General features: G+C 49.7%; 1 protein-coding gene across 3 annotated transcripts; it reads left to right on the top strand.

Annotated features, from left to right (window-relative positions):
- Positions 1-6346: 6346 nt before the first annotated feature.
- On the top strand, positions 6347-15573 carry LOC111184099 (pregnancy-associated glycoprotein 2-like). 3 transcript variants are annotated; one of them, XM_089914733.1, is made up of 10 exons: positions 6347-6447; positions 7561-7711; positions 8679-8796; positions 8891-9009; positions 10225-10418; positions 11562-11678; positions 13172-13313; positions 13401-13516; positions 14400-14420; positions 15000-15573. In XM_089914733.1, exons 1-10 carry the CDS (start codon positions 6347-6349, stop codon positions 15097-15099), a joined length of 1179 nt encoding a protein of 392 aa, XP_089770859.1. In that variant the 3' UTR covers positions 15100-15573. The 3 variants fall into 3 exon arrangements, with proteins under 3 accessions (XP_089770859.1, XP_022447991.2, XP_089770858.1); XM_022592283.2 differs by lacking the exon at positions 14400-14420 and having other exon boundaries at positions 13401-13499; positions 14947-15573; XM_089914732.1 differs by lacking the exon at positions 14400-14420 and having other exon boundaries at positions 7561-7715; positions 8683-8796; positions 13401-13499; positions 14947-15573.
- The last annotated feature ends 3208 nt before the right edge of the window (positions 15574-18781 follow it).

The following is an 18781-nucleotide window of genomic DNA, read 5'->3' as shown; positions in this document are numbered from 1 at the left end:
TCTAAGTTGCCAAAGGGCTGAGCAGAAAATGCTCCTCACTGTGAACGCAGTTCAATATTATCCAATCTCACGAGGGTCTGTGTTGTGTGAACAAGAAGCGGGAGCCCTAGGACCGCTGAGCTGGGCGTGAGTTGGGCGTTATTTGTACGATTGCCTGCCGGTGCCACTCCAGCTGGGGGTGCCCCCACTCTGCCTGGCACCCAGCAGAGCCAGCTCCCAGCATTGCTTTCCTCCTGCTACAGTGGCAGGTCTGGTGATAGAAGCGGAGCCAGACTTGAGGAAGCAGGGGAGAGGACTTCCTCTCTGGCACCTGCAAACTTCTGAGAGCTTCCCAGCAGTGGATTGCAACTGAGCTTTCTCTGATCTTTCCCTGCTTGGAGCTCTCCCAGCCTGAGAACCAGAGGCCCTGGGTCCCAACGATTCACTAACTTGCCTGCAGCCTTTGGGTAAGTCATACACCCCTGGCTTCAGTTTCCCCATCTCTGGGATTGAGGAGACTAGACTTGCTCCAGAGCAGTTGTTCCAGGCTGAAGGTCAGTGCCAATTAGTGGACGAGTGGCTGAGAGGTGCCCATTGCCAAGGATGCTGAGGCCACATCTGGTAGTCAGGGTGCCGTGATTGCCTGATGATGTCCGGCAATGCTGGACTCAGAATGGGGAGTGGCAGACCAGTTGGCACACAGCTGCTGTGAGCCGGAGGACCTTAGGGGCCATGCCCACTGGAACACTCTGCCACTCAGGTTCTGTGGGATGAGAAGGTTGTAGATTTCAGTAGAAACCCAAGTCAGGCTGATGAATTGCCTCTCCTAAAGGAACTCTGGGTACAAGACATGCCAGGAAGGTTAGATAAATTAGACATTATTTTAAATGCTTTGGATGAGCTTCCGTTTTGCTGTCCAGCTTGGGATGATGCCAACAGCTAGAGTGTAATCAAAGGGCCCCTGGGTGTGGCTGTCCCTCTTTCCGGGGCTCACCAGCAGGGAGTATGGCTCTATCACCTCCATGTCCACAGCAGGAATTCCAGCAGGAAGATCGTGACCTCCAACAAGTTTTACCGGAAGACCCAGGTGGATCTGGACCTCTGGTAGGTACCATTCTTTTCTCAGTGCTTCTTCCTTCCTGGGTCCTAAGCAAGCTGTCTTCCTCTTGGTTACTTGGTTGTGAATCCCTCCTTCCTTCCCTTCCAGATATCCCCACAGCCTCGCTCCTTGTCTCCCTCCTTACCTAAGCCCTATCCTTCACCTGCAGATGGCACCCCCAGCCCCAGGGAGGGAGATGACCAGTCCATTTTTTCTAAAAATGTCTTCATTCCTTCTACCTCCAGGTCCTGACCTGGCTCATCGAAGTGTCCAGCTGGATGACCAAGCAGCCCAGAGTGTGGGGTGGGGGGCTGGTGATGGTCAGATCACACAAGAAGAGCTGGAGTAATGAGCAGGTGGGACTCCCACCACTCAGCCAGTGGGGGCCTGTCCAAGTCTGCTTTTCTTGGGCCCCTCAGGGTATCACTAAAGACAGAAACTTCCAAATGGAAGTTTTTTAAACTTATTACAAAAAGATTTCAAACATAACAAAAATTAAAAAGACTAGTATCATGAACCCTGTGTTTCATCACTCGGCATCAAGAATTACATTACTGTCTTAGTCGGCCCAGGCTGTCATAGACTGGAGGCTAGAAGTCCAGATCAAGGTGCCAGCCAATTGGGTTCCTGGTGAGGATCCTCTTCTTGGCTAGCAGACAGCTCTCTTCTTGCTGTGTCCTCACATGTGGTAGGGGAGGGGGAGGAAGAATGAGAGAGAGAAAGAGAAAGCTCTTCTTTTTTTTTTTTTTTTTTTACATCTTTATTGGAGTATAATTGCTTTACAATGGTGTGTTAGTTTCTGTTTTATAACAAAGTGAATCAGTTATACATATACATATGTTCCCATATCTCTTCCCTCTTGCGTCTCCCCCCTTCCACCCTCCATATCCCACCCCTCCAGGCAGTCACAAAGCACCCAGGTGATCTCCCTGTGCTATGCGGCTGCTTCCCACTAGCTATCTACCTTACGTTCTTCTTATAAAGGCACTAATCCCATCACGAGGACCGAACCCTCAATACCCCATCTCAAACTAAGTACCTCCCAAAGGCCCTACCTTCTAATTCCATCACATTGGGAGTTAGGGATTCAACTTATGAATTTGGGGGTGGACACAATTCAATCCATAGCAACTACACAAATCTTTGTTTTTTATCTAAACCTTCACTTTAACATGTTTTTTTACTATTTATTCATTTTTGCTGAAGTATTTTAAGGAAGAGATTACCGTGTCACAAAATGTATATAACCACAACGCTATTTTGTTCCAAACAAAAGTAACGTCTAATAATCAGTCCATATTAAAATTTCCCCAATCCTCTCAAAAAAATGCCCTTTAACATTTTATTTATCAAATCAGGATCTAGAGAATGTACACACATGTTGCATTTGGTTGTTGTCTTTTAAGTCTTTTAATAAATAACAGTCTCTCCCCCCCATTTTTATGCCATTTATTTGTTTAAAAAGCAGGAGGATGTGGAGTTGTTGGTCCTATAGAATTCCCAAGTATTGGGTTTAGAGCATTGCTTCTCTGTTCCTTTATCTATGTATTTCCCTGAAAACTGGTAGTTAAATCTAGACTTGAGTTCAAAACTTTTTATTCGAATATTTCATATGTAACTCGATATATTTCTTATGGCATCACATCAAGAGGCTCATAATTTCTAGCTGCCTCACTTTGATAGACGTTGAGATTGATCAGTGGGTCCTGATGTTGCCAAACTCATCCATCCATTATAAACTTCCCCTTCGACCTTTCATCTTATGGTTTTAGCATCCATTGATGATCTTTGCCTAGATCCATTTTTTCATTAGGATGTTGCAAAACAGTGGTTTCCCGATTCTACCATTTCTTCTGAATTTAATTACTGGAATTCTTCGATTAAAATGAATAGTCCTTCATCGACTATTTGTAGTTACATGAAATATGCTTCATACAAAAATAGCATACATATTGATGATTATTTCCCTCCTTCAGTGTTCAGAATAGTGAGTTGGTGCATTGGCAATCTGTCACAGTGACAAATTAGGTGTTGTATATTACCACTTGGAACTCATGGCTATTTTTTTTTTTAATATTTATTATTTGTTTATTTGGTGGCACAGGGTCTTAGTTGTGGGAGGCAGGATCCTCAGTTGCGGCATGTGGGCTCCTTAGTTGTGACATGCATGTGGGCTCCAGTTCCCTGACCAGGAGTCGAACCCAGGCCCCCTGCATTGGGAGCACGGAGTCTTATCCACTGCGCCACTAGTCATGGCTTTTTATATATTTAATTTGTTTCAATCAATTTGATGTGATGTTAAAATTATCCCACTTTTGGCCTCTTCATATGGAATCCTAAACTTTTGCGCGGCCCCTGGTGGTCTTTGAAGGCCCTCACCTTTCTGGTCCTTCAAGATTCCCAGGCTTAATCTTGTGCATTTCTTGGCCCAGTCCAGAAATCAACCAACTCTTCAAGAATGTCTGTATCTTCTGGTGGGAAATGGTGTTTAGAGGCCACAGGCTAGGCTTCAGGATAGTCACTGGTATCAAGTTGCCATTGCTTCTAGGCTTTTCAGTGGTCAGACCCAGAAGGTAGAGATTTTCTTTAAAAAAAAAAAAGGAAAATAATTAATTGGTACAAACTTATACTTCCAATTCAAGTTTTCAGACCGCAAGGTTTTACTTAAGCTTTTGTTTTATACGTAAACATCTTTTCTCTCTTCCACTGGAAGTCGTGCTTCATGACAACATTAGCATCAGTCACTTACTTGCTTTAACCTGTAACATACATAAGATACTCTCGAAATAACTAGCAATATCACCAACAAGAAGGTGCTGGATATAGTTGCAGATTTCTTTGGTTTTTTTGTTTTGGGTTTGGTTTTGGAGGGAGGATGTGTTTGTGTGTTTGTCTTTGTTCTTAGAAGATATCCCACTCTGAATGTAGGTCAAAATTCTGCATTTTAAAGCCACTTAAGTAATGTTTTGTTGTGTGCGGCTGGGTCACCAACTTGATAGAATTAGGCTCATTTGCCTTAGTTCTCAATCTCGACAGGTGTGTTTATTTACATATTTTTAAATTCTGGAACACATTTACATGGTTGCAAAGTCAAATTATAAAACAAGAAAAATCTCACTTCCGTCCCTGCCCCTCCCCCATAAATTACAGGTTTTTTTAGTTTTATTGAAAATAGACATATATGTGTATGTAAAAGTAACAAACTATAAGCACTTTTTTGGTCCCTCTTTTTTAAAAACTAAACAGTGCACCCTGAAGATCTCACCCATTCCACGCCTCTCTCTAGTTGTTCAGATGCCCTATGCCTTATTGAACACTCCCTCGTGGATGGTCACTACAGGTAAGTTTCTAATCTTTTCATTTTACAAACAATGTTGCAGTGAATGGCTGGTACATATGTCTTTTTGCCAGTGTATCTTTTTTTTTTTTTTTTTTTTTTTTGCAGTTCGCGGGCCTCTCACTGCTGTGGCCTCTCCCATTGCGGAGCACAGGCTCCGGACGCGCAGGCTCAGCGGCCATGGCTCACGGGCCCAGCCGCTCTGTGGCATGTGGGATCTTCCTGGACCGGGGCAGAACCCGTGTCCCCTGAATCGGCAGGTGGACTCTCAACCGCTGCGCCACCAGGGAAGCCCACCAGTGTATCTTTGGGATAATTCCCTAGAAGTAGAATTGCTGAGCTAAATGGTATAGTGTGTGTCACTTGCTAGTTGCCGTCAGATCCCCTGCGTAGGGACTGAAACACCAAAACTGAATTTTAACAACATTCAAAAATGAGTAGGAAGACGCAGCACCCAATCTATCACCCACCTGGTGACCAGGCCAGCCTCCCGTTATTCTACCCAAGGGACAGGCCTGGATAGATCTCACGCAGGAACACCCACGTCCTGGGAATCCTGGAAGGAACCATAAAACTCCATCATCTTTACTTTGGCTGGAATAACAGTTTAACAGGTAGCCCTGTTCACCTCAGGCTGAGCAGGAGCTCTGAGTGATCTGTTTTGTCTTCTTTGACTGATAAGACACTTAGAAATTATTTCTTTGCATGCTTGGTTTGGTAGAGAAAATGTTTCAAGGCATGGATCCTAGTGGGGAATTATACCAGATGCTCAGCAAGGGGACATTATTAAATTCATTGGTTTATATGACCCTGGTAATCTTTCCTTACAAAAGGAAGGAAAATTAACATGGTTAAGATGCATTCGGTCTCTTACTCATTCGACCAACATGAATTGAACCCCCTCTCTGTCCCCTCTCTACTCCCACCTCTAGCCAGAATTAAAAACATGCACAGCCTGCAGGCTGAATCCAGCACACAGTTAGTTGTTTGAGGTTTGGCTCACACTATATTTTTTGAAAAAAACAAAAAAAATTAGTCGCTAACATTTAAAATCAGGGGATTTGACATAAATATCCAGACTTCTAACTTCTCTTGAAAATTTGCCAACCAGCCGCTGGTGGGAGCTGAGGAGCGACTGCCCCCAGTGGTAGGGCATGTGCCGCCCTGTGTCCCTGATGCCCGCCCAGCCCTTCCATTTATTTCTCTTGCCTCCTGGGTCGTGAGTTTGTGAGAACTGCCCTAGACTGCTAGCTCCCTGAAGATAAGGACCTCCTGTGTCTTACTTGACTTTGACTTTCCAGCATCTGACCTAGATCCCAGCACACAGGGTCCTCCGTGTATGTTTGTTGGACGATATAAAGTATCTTGTGGATGCATGCATCACATTTCTCCCAATAGTGAAACTGTGTAATTGTAATACTACTCTAGCCCAGACCTTTGATGAAGATTGACATCCTAGGTGCCCCTGATCTGTGCCATCTGTCCCACTACCTAAAACCACTCGCATGTCACTGGGCTGCCCCTAAAGTCTTCACGTTGCCATTTGAACTCTTTTCCTCCTAGCAATCTCTTCTCCAGCTGAGGACAACAAGGCACCCTTCATGACCACATTAGATCACGAATGTCAAGCATTCCTCTAGTAGTATTTACGTTTATCACGTTGTTAGCAGTGTTTCATCTCCAAGTTGGCAACAGTCTCCCCACTCGTAGTCCATGCGGTTCAGTTGGTTTTTCAGCCAAGCCCCAAAGAAGAGATTACAGTAGAAATCTCTGTATTCTGAGAATTTTCCAATTCCACTCCCCACAGACACTGATGGAGGTAAAGATTTTATCGAGAGCTTCATATTTCTGATCAGATCCATTAGTGGCCTAAAGGGGACAATTAGGGCATGTCAGAGCGTATATAACTAGGAGCCCCTGGCCACCGCTGCATGCTCAGAACTCACTCTTTCCTGAGTACTTGGACCCAGAAAAGAAGCATGAAGTGGCTTGGGATCCTTGGGCTGGTGGCCCTCTCAGAGTGCCTAGTCATGTAAGTGCAGGGACTGTAAGTGGCATCATCTCTCTTTCTGGGGTCTTCCTTGTCCTCTTATTCTTCCACCCATCAGGGTTACAAGGGAATGTAATCATTCCCTGACAGTCTTAAAGTTCAACTCTCACTTATTGATGAGTACCGTGCCATGGGCAACATGGGGCCCAAGCGTCTTGGGGTAGGCCTGCAGGGCTGCACAACTCTGGGGGTACCGTCACATCATGACCTATGTGAAAATGGCACTCCTTGGAATTGCTCAGTGCACAACTTGTGCAACTGTAAGTGTGTTCCTATGGAACAGCATTTCTCCTATATTGGTTTCTAGGACTTCTCTCTGCTCTCTCTCCATTTCTGTGCCTATGTGTCTGTATCTTCATCTCTGTATCTCCCTCCTTTATCTCTCCATCCCCTTTGGATGTCTCTGTGCATGCAGAACTCTCTGAGTTTTCGTTTTTGTTTTCGTTTTGTTTTTCTATTTTGACTCTTCCTTGCTTCTCTAGCTTCTTAATTTCCCTAATTTATTCCCCATCTCCTGGCTTCCTCTCTCACCCCTCTCTTCTGCTTGAGCCCTGGAGAAAGATCTGGAAGGCTACTTCTAGGCTGATTTACCTCTAACAAGCAGTGTGACCACAGCCAAGTCGCAAACTCCCTGCATTTCAAATTCCTCCCTGTAAAAAGAGGGTAATGATCCCGCTTCGGACTCCTTCCCAGAACTTCTTAGAAAAAGATACAGTGGGATGGCAAAAGCAATGGGAATGGCTGTCATTGCTGACACTTCTTACATATCAGGTACATTACATACATCATCTCACTTAATACCCAAAACATTCTATACGGACGATAGGAGTTATATTCTACCTCTTTACCTACCGAGGGGGAAACTGAGATTCCAAATGGTCATATGGCTTACCCAAGTTTACACAACAGTACATGTATTCAAACCTAGGTCTTTGTCATGGTCTTTTCATGGCATCCTGATAATGAGAGGACACTCACAAAAATGCTTGTAAAATACACAGTGCCATTACAATGCAAGGTATGACAGTCATACTATAACACAGACAGCTGATTGCTGACCCTTCTTTGTTTCCTTTTCCCAATGCTCGGTGAAAGAATCCCTCTAACAAAGATGAAGACCATGCGAGAAACCCTCAGGGAAAAAAGCTTGCTGACAAACTTCCTGGAGAAGAACACTGGTAACAGGTCCCAGAATCGCGCCTATTACCCAAAAATGACTCTTCATCCCCTGAGGAACTACCTGGATGTGAGTGTGTTGGGCGGATGGCACTCTACAGCGCCCCCTGGTGCTCTGGCCTGGCACTGGGGTTCATCTGGAGGCGCCAGGCGGTGTGGTGGGGCTAGGGCTCCTGCAGGAAGCAGAAACACTGGGGAATACGGACCCCATTCCCAGAGAAGAGGGCACTCTCATCCTCAACTCTTGGTCGGTGGTAACTGGGCTCAGCAATGACCAGGTGGCAGGTAAACGCCCATTTCTTGCCAAAGATATGTCATTAGTTTGAGGGAGATTGTTCCTCCTGAACTAAGTGAGCCACTGAGTTACAGATGAAAGGTGAGCCATGTCTGATCCAAAGATAAAGCCAACTGCAACTCAAGATTGAAACCCCAAGCAGACAAAGTTCAGCCTCCACAGATCCAAGAAGGACACCGGTAAAAAGTTACTGAGCCCCTATGGCCTGTGACGCCATAAAAATCTAACACTATGGTTATTGTTATTGATTTTAAAAAAAGGTCTCGTCTCTTCCTCAAGAATGCATAGGACAGCCTGAGTGATAGGCAAAGAGTAAATACATGTCAAATAAAAGGGCCAGCAGCGTGGTGGTGATAGGACGTGGTCTGAGTTTAGAGGAGGTGGCCTGGGGTGACCTAGGAGGGTCAACTGGAGAAAGAAACAGGCTGGGCCTTAAAGGGGAGACTGGAGAGCTTCTCAAATGAATGCACCAGGACTCGCCTGGAGGTCCAGTGCTTAAGACTCTGCGCTTCCACTGCAGGGGGACCGAGTTCGATCCCTGGTCAGGGAACTAAGAGCCCGCATGGAGGAAAAAAAGAAAAAAATCAAATGAAGGCACCGGTCTGAGCAGAGGCTGTGAGGTGGGGCGGTTGGAAAGTGATCTCAGGAGACACGGGACACCTCGAGGGAAGCAGTACTCCGGGAATCGAGGGCGGCCAGGGCAGCCAGGTCTGACCACACCACCCCTCCCCGGCCCCTGTAGCTAGCCTATGTCGGCAACATCAGCATTGGAACGCCCCCTCAGCAGTTCAAGGTCCTCTTTGACACCGGCTCAGGTGACCTGTGGGTGCCTTCCATCTACTGCTACAGTCGCCCCTGCCGTGAGTACCTGCCCCCCCGTCCATCTTCTACTCCCCTTCCCACCCCCTTCTCTGTCCTTGGCACCTGACGGACACACATCTCTTGTGTTCGCAGGTACACACAAGGTCTTCAACCCTCACACGTCCACCACCTTCCGGCTCTCGGGCCAGCCCATCGACCTCATCTACGGCTCCGGGAGGATCATTGGATTTCTTGGCTACGACACTGTTCGGGTAACTGGAAACCAGAAGCCGAGTCAGGGCTGGCCCTGGGATCAACTGCAGCTTACAAAACAGATGCAGGGCCAACTGGGAGGGCCCGTCTTTCCCAAAGTCCCCTAGTGGCTGGCTGCCCACCCCACAGTGTTGTGTCCCTGGGGAGACAGTGTCCCTGCTGACACACAAACTCCCAGAATGGCTGAGCCAGAGAGTGGCTTGGGGTGTGGATTTGCAGCTCCTTTGCCCATGAGCAGCTCAAGGTTCATTTTGCTGGGAGCAGGGAGAGAGGGGAAAAAAGCACCCACTCTTATATCCTCAGGCTGTGCCAGGTACTTTCACGGTAATAACTCGTTTACTCCTGCAGCAACCCCACATAGCAAATGCTATGATTAGCTCCACTATACAGATGAGGGAACTGAGGTGCAGAAAGCCAGGGCCTTGCCAAGGTCAGGCATCAGGTAAATGGTGGAGCTGGGCTGGCCAGTCAGGATTCATGCAGGTGTGCGGTATTTGGGGAGAGGATAAAACTGATCTTGGGCGGTTGCGGGGAACTGAGGGCTTCGGGAATCCAGACAGAGAAAGCAGGGGGCCACAGATGTGGGAGGGGCCTGATAAATGGGGGCCCCTAAGAGGGGGCCTTTGAGTGTCTTATAAAACGTATTGCCTGCATCCCCCAAAGGGCCTGAGTTCTCTCTCTCTCTCTCTCTCTCTCTCTCTCACACGCACACACACATGCACACACACATCCCCAAAGCGTGTTTCCCAGGCAGAATTTTCATTAAGTACCCTCGCAGCGACATTGTAAAATGGGCTTCTGTCTTCCTGGGCGGATGCAAATTCCACAATGCACTGCAATGAATTCAGTCCATTTCTGTCATCAGATCATAGTGATGCCAAAGAGAAGACTATCCTGCTCTCTACTCATTTTGTGCTCCAGTGGGAACCATTTGGTCCTGTTGAGTCCTTGTTTTTCCACCTGCACAGGAAGCATGTGGCCAATTTCACTCACTTCACATGGTGTTTGCAGGATGGGCAGGTGTTGGTTAAAAGCCACAGCCCAGCACAAATGGAACCCAAATTCCAGTCCCAGCTTGGTCTAACTACCTGAGGTCAACCCAGGGCACAGCCAGGCCGCAGTTCTTCTCTGCGGTGCTCATGGCGTCTCCAGCCCAGCCCAGTCCCAGCCCCACTTCCCAAACCTTTATGTGGGAACACTCTCCTCTCCCACAGATCGGGAAACTTATTGACATGGGCCAGCCATTTGGCCTGAGCAAGTCGCAGTATGGGATGGAGCATGCACCCTTTGATGGCATCCTGGGCTTGGGCTACCCCAGCCTCGCCACCCAAGGGACCACCCCCATCTTCGACACCCTGAAGAGACGAAGTCTCATTCCTCAGCCGGTCTTTGCCTTCTACTTGAGCAGGTAAGTCCGAACTGCACAAGCCCTCTCTCTAAGTCAGCTGTAAGATGCTTTCAGTTGCATGAAAAGTTGTAGCCCACCTGATCCAGAAGTTTCCTGAGAGACAGTCTAGCCCGGGATAACTATGGCCCCAGGGCCACATCTGGCCCTGCCACTGGTTTTGGTAAATAAAGTTTTATGGGAACACAAGCATGCTCATGGGCTCAGGGGCAGCAGCTTGGTCCAGGGGGGTGTGAAGGGAAGAGGGAGAGCCGTGGAAGGTGTCAGGATACAGGTTGGAGGAAAAGGCAACAACAGGATGTGCTGATGGATTTCATACGGGAGGAAGGAGAGGGAATGTTTCCTCCTCACTAACATTTTACCAGGAGCCCAGAAGCAGCTACACAATTCGCAGGCGCCAGCGCGAAATGAAAACGTGGGACGTCTTGTTCAAAAAGGATCAGGAGGGGCTTCCCTGGTGGCGCAGTTGTTGCGAGTCCGCCTGCCGATGCAGGGGACGCGGGTTCGTGCCCCGGTCCGGGAAGATCCCACATGCCACGGAGCGGCTGGGCCCGTGAGCCATGGCCGCTGAGCCTGTGCGTCCGGAGCCTGTGCTCCGCAACGGGAGAAGCCACAGCAGTGAGAGGCCCGCGTACCGCAAAAAAAAAAAAAAAAAAAAGTATTAGGAATTTCAAGAGAGGGATAGCAGAGGCTCAGGGCCCTGCTGAGTGTGAGGCCCCATGGATGGCACAGGTCACACACGCTGGTGAAGCCAACCCTGGGTGAGCCTGAACCCACACCCTTGGCACCCTCGGGCCTCGGCTTTTCTGAGCAATGACAGGCTAGGCGAGGGGGCAGCCAGACCCCTCCGGCACAGTGTCCTCTGAGGGTATCTATGAGCACTCTGGTTGCTGGAGGGGACTGGGCCCTCTTCAGATGGGTGGGTGGTCGGAGCCCAGCCAGGCTGCCCAGCTTCGAACCCCTTCTGTGCCACTCACTAGTCGGTGACCCACCTCGGACAGGTCCTCAATCCCTCCAGGCCTCAATTTCCGTCTCTGTAAAATGGGGACCCTAATAGTGCCTCGGATGGGTGGAGAAGCACAGCCCTCAGACAGTGTCTGCCGTTATTCTCCTACAACGAGCCCTCCCTCTTCCTTCTCTCCTCAGCCAGAAGGAGAATGGCAGCATGTTGATGTTGGGTGGGGTGGACCACAGATACCACAAAGGAAAGCTCCAGTGGATACCAGTGTCCCAACCCCACTACTGGCAGATAACCATGAACCGGTAAGCCTCTCCCTCTGAGGGCCACCCCAAGTGATGCTCCCACACGTGCACACGGACACATGCAGACACACAAATAAACGCACAGACACACAGTCACACACACAGATATACGCTCCACCCCCAAAGACACACGTATAAACACAGGCACAGGCACACAGATACACACAGAAACACACACAGATACACGTACAGACATACAGACACACAGATAGACACACCACCCATGGGTTCATAATCACCCCAGGCCCCTGAACAGGGCTCTGACCAGAGTCCTGAACAGGGTTCAGAGAGAAGTGTGCAGCCCAAGAGGGCTGCACCCACCATGCTGTAAGGCAGGGAGCACGGTTTGAAGACCCTAAAGTGCAGTGAAAAGAGGATCAGGGAGGATTTCACCAGCCTGAACAGGGTTGTGATAAGTTGACCAACTGTCTAGGGACCCAGGGAGCTCTCACTACACAAAACTAACAGTTTCAAAACAGGGAAAGTCCTGGACAAACCAGGAAAACTGGTTTCCTTAGGGAGAAACTCCCCAGCAGTGGAGAGAGGTTGGCTGCATTCTTGAGACCTGAAAGCAACTCATACAAAGAGACACTCCCCCCACCCATAGCCACCCCCCATCCCGGGCACACAGTGGGGCGGGGGCTGTGACAGAGAGAATCAGGAAGCCGGGATCCAGGAGTGGCCTGAGAACAAGGGGCTATAATTGACGGGATTCTGAGTGATACCCTCAGACAAAAGCTTACGTGTCCTTTGGAGGCCCCCTGGGCTAGCTCAGGCATCGCCTGGCCGGGGCCCTCAGTGTCTGAGCTGTGTGGGTGGGCCATGCTGGGAGACAACCTCTCCCAGGGCAGCCTGTGTCTCCGACACCCCTGCTCTCAGCAACTGCTGCCCCGGGGAACCCCCATCTTCACTGTGTGGGTTGACCCGTTATCGGTCACGCAGCACATACAGGGCTCTGGTTGTTCCTCATCCACTTTTTCATTCATTCATTCATTCAACAAACATACATTGTGCATCCGCTGTGTGCTAGGCACTTGAGAGAGGCACTGAGGCTACAACTTGCCCTTACATCTAGTAAGGCAGACGTACATGAAACGAGTCACACACATAATAATGAATTTCCACTTCGGTACATGCTAGAAATGAGGAGGAGTCTACAGAGAGTGACCAAGACAGGAGCCTGATCTAGTCTGGGGGGAAGATTTCCCTGAAAAAATGACAAGTAAGCTGGAACCTGGAAGATGAGGAGAAATTAGCTAGACAAAGGGGATGGGGGTCTTCTAGGAAGGGCGACCAGCACATGCCAAGGCCCTGAGGCACCAAAGAGCCTGATGCACTCCGGAACTGAAAGGAAGTCAGCGAAGGTTAGGTGACCAGAGCAAAGGAAAACAGAGTCAGGGCGTGAGCTGAAGGGAGACAGTCAGGGAGGGGGGCAGTCATGGGGGGAGACTTCACAGTGATCCTGGTGTCCACTCTGTCCCACTGTCTCCCAGCATCACCGTGAACGGTGTGGTTTTTGGTTGTTTCCGCGGCTGCCAGGCCATTGTGGATACCGGGACCTCGTTCCTAGTTGGCCCAAGTAGAGTGGTCACCGCCCTCCGAAGGCTCATCGGCGCCCGCCTTGTCGATAATGAGGTGAAGGGTCACGCCACAGGGTCACTCCGGGGCTCTCCACGCACCAGGGATCACCTGGGCCAACCTCTCTCCCTCTTCCTCTGACAGTATGCGGTTTCATGCAGCTACGTGGCTCGCCTGCCTACCATCGTCTTCAGCATCAACGGCAACAACTACCCGCTGCCCCCGCAAGCCTACATCAGAAAGGTGAAGGGCCAGCCCTGGTGCAATTGCAGGAACCCTTGGGCTCCTGCTTGTGGGAGGGCGCCCTCTGCAGGCCAAGCCACACCATTGCAGATGCCACGGAGCCCCTGTGGCTGGGCCAGTGCCTCCCACAAAACCAACCACTTGAGAGTAAGGGGCAGTCTGGAACTTCCATCATCCTGAAATAAATGGAACACTACCGCGTGCCGGCCTGGTGCGAGGCACAAGGAGAAGGGGACACTAAGGGCCTCTGCCCTCAAAGAGCTTCAGTTCAACCTGAGCCCTCAGATAGATGAACACGGAAAGTCAGCTCTAGCAATCCCTGCAATAGGCCAAGTGACAAGTGGGGTGGGTGGGCACAGTCTCAGTGTGTTGTCCCACCATAATGGTTAACGGTCTCCCTCCCACCTCGAAGGTGTCCTGGTTTGGATGACAAATTACATGGCGACCCTCGTCCTCACCTGCGACTTCCCCTTGCTAAGCCCCAGTTCCCACTCTGTGAGTTGGGGTACCAGAGCCCTCTGTGGGGAGGCTGCACGCTCCCGTGAATTAAGGGTGCACAGTGACCGCACGGCCCTTGCACAGGGTTGAGGCTCAATGTCAGCTCCCTATGGGAGTTCAGAGGAGGCTGATGGGCTCAAAGGCTTTGAGGAAGAAAGGGGATTTCAGTCATTCTAAACCCCCAGCCTCATGGAGGCTCGAGGAGGCCTGCATGGGTCCAGGCGAATCTACACTGGACCCCATGCAAATGGCACCTCTGGGGGCTGAGCCGAGGGGTGCCGGGCACAGATTAGACTGATGAGGGCTGTACACAAGGGAGCACCAGGGTGAGTCACCCAACCCGGCCTGGAGTGGCCAGGGAGGGCGAGCGTGGGGCCAGGAAGCCTTCCTAGAGGGGCTGAGCGCGGCCTCTAAGAACGGGTCGTGGGGAAGAGGGAGAAGCAAAGGCATTCCCTGCAGAGGAAACGGCGAGCAGGGTCAGAAGGAATGAGGGGAATTACAGGCCATCCTTGCTCTTGTTTAACATTTTATTCAAGTATAGTTGATATACAATGTTGTGTTAATTTCTGCTGTACAGCAAACTGACTCAGTTATACATGTATTTGTATCCTTTTTCTTATTCTTTTCCACTAGTTTATCACGGGATCTTGAATAGAGCTCCCTGGGCTCTACAGTAGGGCCTTGCTGTTTACCCATCCTCTCTATAGTGCTTTGCATCTGCTAATCCCAAACTCCCGTCCTCCCCTCCCCCAGCCCCTCTCCCTCATGGCAACCACATGCCTTGGCCGTTCTCGGTCTTGGATGGGCACCCCACTTCCACAGCTGCTGAGAGAGCCCCTTGGTTCTTACCAAAGGAGGGAAATAAAACGGAGAAGCTGCCGGCTCCGGGTGCCGAGACGGTGGCAGGTAAGGGCTCAGGCTGACTGGTGTGCATTTCCGTCTCCCCCAGAGCCTTCGGGGCAAATGTCTCAGCACCTTGGCAGGGGGCACAGAGAACATGAGCCACTCGGAGACCTGGATCCTGGGCGACGTCTTCCTGAGGCTGTATTTCTCGGTTTACGATCGGGGAAACAACAGGGTTGGCCTGGCTCCCGCAGTGTAAAGGCTGGGGCCGCTTCAGCAGTCAGGCCCCCTCCAAACACACACTCACTCGCACGTAGGGCACTCCCGCCCAGGGATGGCGGTGGGCTGTGGTGCTCTGCAAAGCCCCGTTCTCAGCAAAGAATAAAAGTTTCCGTTCTCAGCGGTGCTAATACAAATGAGTGCCTCTCTTTGGGTCGGGGAGGTGCATCATGATCGGGCAGGATCTGAACCACAAGTGAGAGGAGCCCAACTGCAACTGGCTTCAAGGAAAGGGGAGACTTACTGGAAGGACACTGGGGATCTGGGACACAGGAACCACAGCAGATGCGAAGATCTCAGTGACTGGACCCAAGAAATCAGCTCCCTCTTTCTCTCCCTCACTCTTTCCCGTCTCTCATCTTTGATTCTCTTAGCCTGACAACTTTCTTCCCTCACACTTCTACACATATATCCCTAACGCGTCTAATCCCTAAGGAAAGAAGCTCCGAAAAACCTCAGGATACCAAGGAGGGCTCTGATTGGGCCACTTCAGATCACGTGTCCAGCCCTGGAGCAACAATCCTGGCGGGGGGGCTTGGGGGTACTATGATTGGCTTTACTTGATCACGTGGCCCTGCCCAACGTGATTGACAGTCTCCTCCAGCACCACGTGACTGCAGCTGGGGCGAGGCAGCCCCCAAGGAAGTGGCCGTGAGTGTTCTAGACAGTGGAAGAGTTTGTGATGGCCCCCACCAACTCCACCCCCTCCTCTTTCAGAGGGATGGTAACGGGTAATAAAAATACCTTCTACCCTTCCCATCTCACAGGACCTTTGGCAGTGGCCTGCTCCAGGGGGGTTCTGGGTGAGGCCCTTCAAGCTGAGATGGTTCCCCTTTGTCCCCCCCACCCCAGTCACCAGCTCTCTGCCACCCACACCTGCAGTGTCCTTTCTAGTCCCACTTCCCAAGTGATGGGCCGTGTGGATCCCTGAGCCATGCCCACCCCTCCAGGGCCCAGCATGCTCCTTCCCTTGGCCTCCAAGGCTGCTGGCGAGGATGCCACGCATGTAAAGGGGCCCCAGGGTGCACTAAGCCTTCAGCGTTTCTGAGCTTCCTCCAGGGGCAGAGCTACAAACCACTGGTTCGAGCTGCCATGGTTTGGCACATTTGGAGTGGAAGCATCACTTCTTCCCACCTGGAAGCAGAGGCCCAGGCTGGGGACAGCAGGGGTCAGAGGTGGAGGGAGACCCACATGAGAGAAGGAGCAGGGAAGAATAAACAAGGTGGAAAACACACCCGACGCAATGCACGGTATGGGCCTTTACTCAGGCAAGACAAATCAGCGAAAGGGACGACGCCCTTCCTTCCTCATCTCTCCATTCAGGACAAATTTACTGAGCACCTACTATGTGCCAGGTGCTGTGGTGGACCCCAGGGATAGAGGGCTGGGTTAGGAACCCACCACCGATTCATGGAGACAGATAAAGAGACAACCCCCAATGGGGAGGGCCAGATGGAGAAAGCAACACAGGTGTGGGTAGGGGGCCAGAGGAGTGAGGGGCTTCCTCTTCAGGGACCAGGGAAAGGCTGCAGTCGGGCGAGAGGAGGGCATTAACTTCAGTCTTGTCACCCCACCCTGAAACACACCCCTAAGCCTTGCAGTTACCTTCTCTGTGCACACCTGCCGTATGTCCACGGTTACGTGGGCCTGGTCCCCCTGGGGTGCCACTGGATTATGATCGGCTTGAGGGGGGTGAAAGAGGACTGGTTGCAGAGCTGATAAAGGGGGAAAAGGTGAGAGCAGAAATGGCATTTTTTTTTAAACAGCAAATATCATGCACTGGGCTTAATGGAGACTCAAGTGAACAGTTTGTCAAACTCATTTTCCAAGTGGTCTTCATGGAACCATAAGCAATGTCTGTGTGGGGGAGAAACTACCAATAAGAGTAAGAATAGTAGCTCTGGTTAATTACATATGCATTTCACTGTCTCCCCATGAGCCCCTGCGGGGCATGACCCCCATTGTACAGATGAAGGAAGTCTCCTCCAATCTTCTGGCTCCAGTAGTGGTTACAGGCACATCGTAGGGCCTCAATAAATACATGTTGAATAAATGAATGGATGAATTAGGAGATGCTTCCACTAGAACGCACTGCTGCATCCATGTCGGGAGACATATGGTGTCAGCGTGGCTTACTGCCGTAATATCAAGCAGAAAAAGTCAGGCTTTGCCTCCCTAGATGAGCCTAAGGCCAGGGCTGGAGCTGTGTCGGTTAATGGGCCCACTGTTCCTGAGGCTCTATATTTGTAGCCTGTGCTACCAACATGAGGAGAAATTCTGATCTTCATCAACTTTTTAATTTTATTTCTATTTTTTTGTCTGCGCTGCATAGCATGTGGGATCTTAATTCCCCAACCAGGGTCAAACCCATGTCCTCTGCATTGGCAGTGTGGAATCTTAACCACTGGACCGCCAGGTAAGTCCCAAAGTCTTATCTTCGAAGCAACAATCTTCCCCCACCTTCCACTTTTATCCTTTACCCAATGCAGACCAAAGAGACTTATAGCCACCGGTGAGAGCAAAGGTAGAAAAAACAGGGAAAGATAGATCTTGAACCTTCTTGAAAGACTGTAAATTGGTACAATCTTTTTGGAATGACTTGTTCTTAAAATATGTATAGTCTTGTCCCAGTAATTTTGCTTCTAAGGTTTATGCTAAAGCGATGATCAGAAGCACCCGCAAACATAAATAAGCAGGATGTAGTCCTCAGAGTCTCCTGCAAAAGGGAAAATCTGGGACGTCCCAGGCCCAGTAAACATAAAGTGTCCACAGCATAGATAGGCCATCATGCAACCAACCGCCTTAAAATTGTGTTTCAGCAGAACATTTAATGTTATGAGAAATCATTCCAATATGACATTGAGAGAAAAGAACAGAATACAAAACAGCATGATCCCAGGTTTGCTAAGCACATGGAAGACAGTGCAGCGTACTCGCCAGGCACGTACATCCTGGAGCTTTTCTGCCTGGGTTCAAATCCCACCTCTGACCCTTACCAGTCATGTGACCTTGGTAAGTTCATCTCTGGACATCAGTTTCCTATTCTGTAAATTTGGGATAAGCTCAGTTCCTCCCTCACTAATCATCAAGAAAATGCAAATCAAATGACAATGAGATACCATCTCCCATCAGTTAGGATGGTCATTATCAAAAAACAAAAGATAACAAGTGTTGACGAGGATGTGGAACCCTGTACACTGTTGGTGGGGATGTAAAATGATGTAACCGCTGGAAAACAGAATGGAGGCTCCTCAAAAACTTAAAAAGAGAATTACTATTTGATCCAGCAATCCCACTTCTGGGTATGTATTCCAAAAAATTAACACCATGATCTCAAAGGGATATTTGTCCTGTCATGTACGTTGCAACATCATTCACAATAGCCAAGATGCAGAAACAACTTAGCTCCATCAAGAGTTGAATGGATAAAGAAAATGTGGAAGAGACATAGAATGGAATATTATTCGGCCTTTAAAAAAATATATTTATAATTTATTTGGCTGTGCCGGGTCTTCGTTGCGGCACTCGGGATTCTCACTTGCGGCATGCAGGATCTTTAGCTGCATCATACAAACTCTTAGTTGTGGCATGTGGGACCTAGTTCCCTGACCAGGGATCAAACCCAGGCCCCCTGCACTGGGAGCCCAGAGTCTTATACACTG

This window comes from Delphinapterus leucas, chromosome 7 (genome assembly GCF_059928025.1).
Source record: "Delphinapterus leucas isolate spDelLeu-1000000601 "Yukka" chromosome 7, BTC_Dleu_Yukka2, whole genome shotgun sequence".
NCBI lineage: Eukaryota > Metazoa > Chordata > Mammalia > Artiodactyla > Monodontidae > Delphinapterus > Delphinapterus leucas.
Note: the sequence above shows the minus strand (reverse complement) of the source record. Positions and strands in the feature narration are given on the sequence as shown.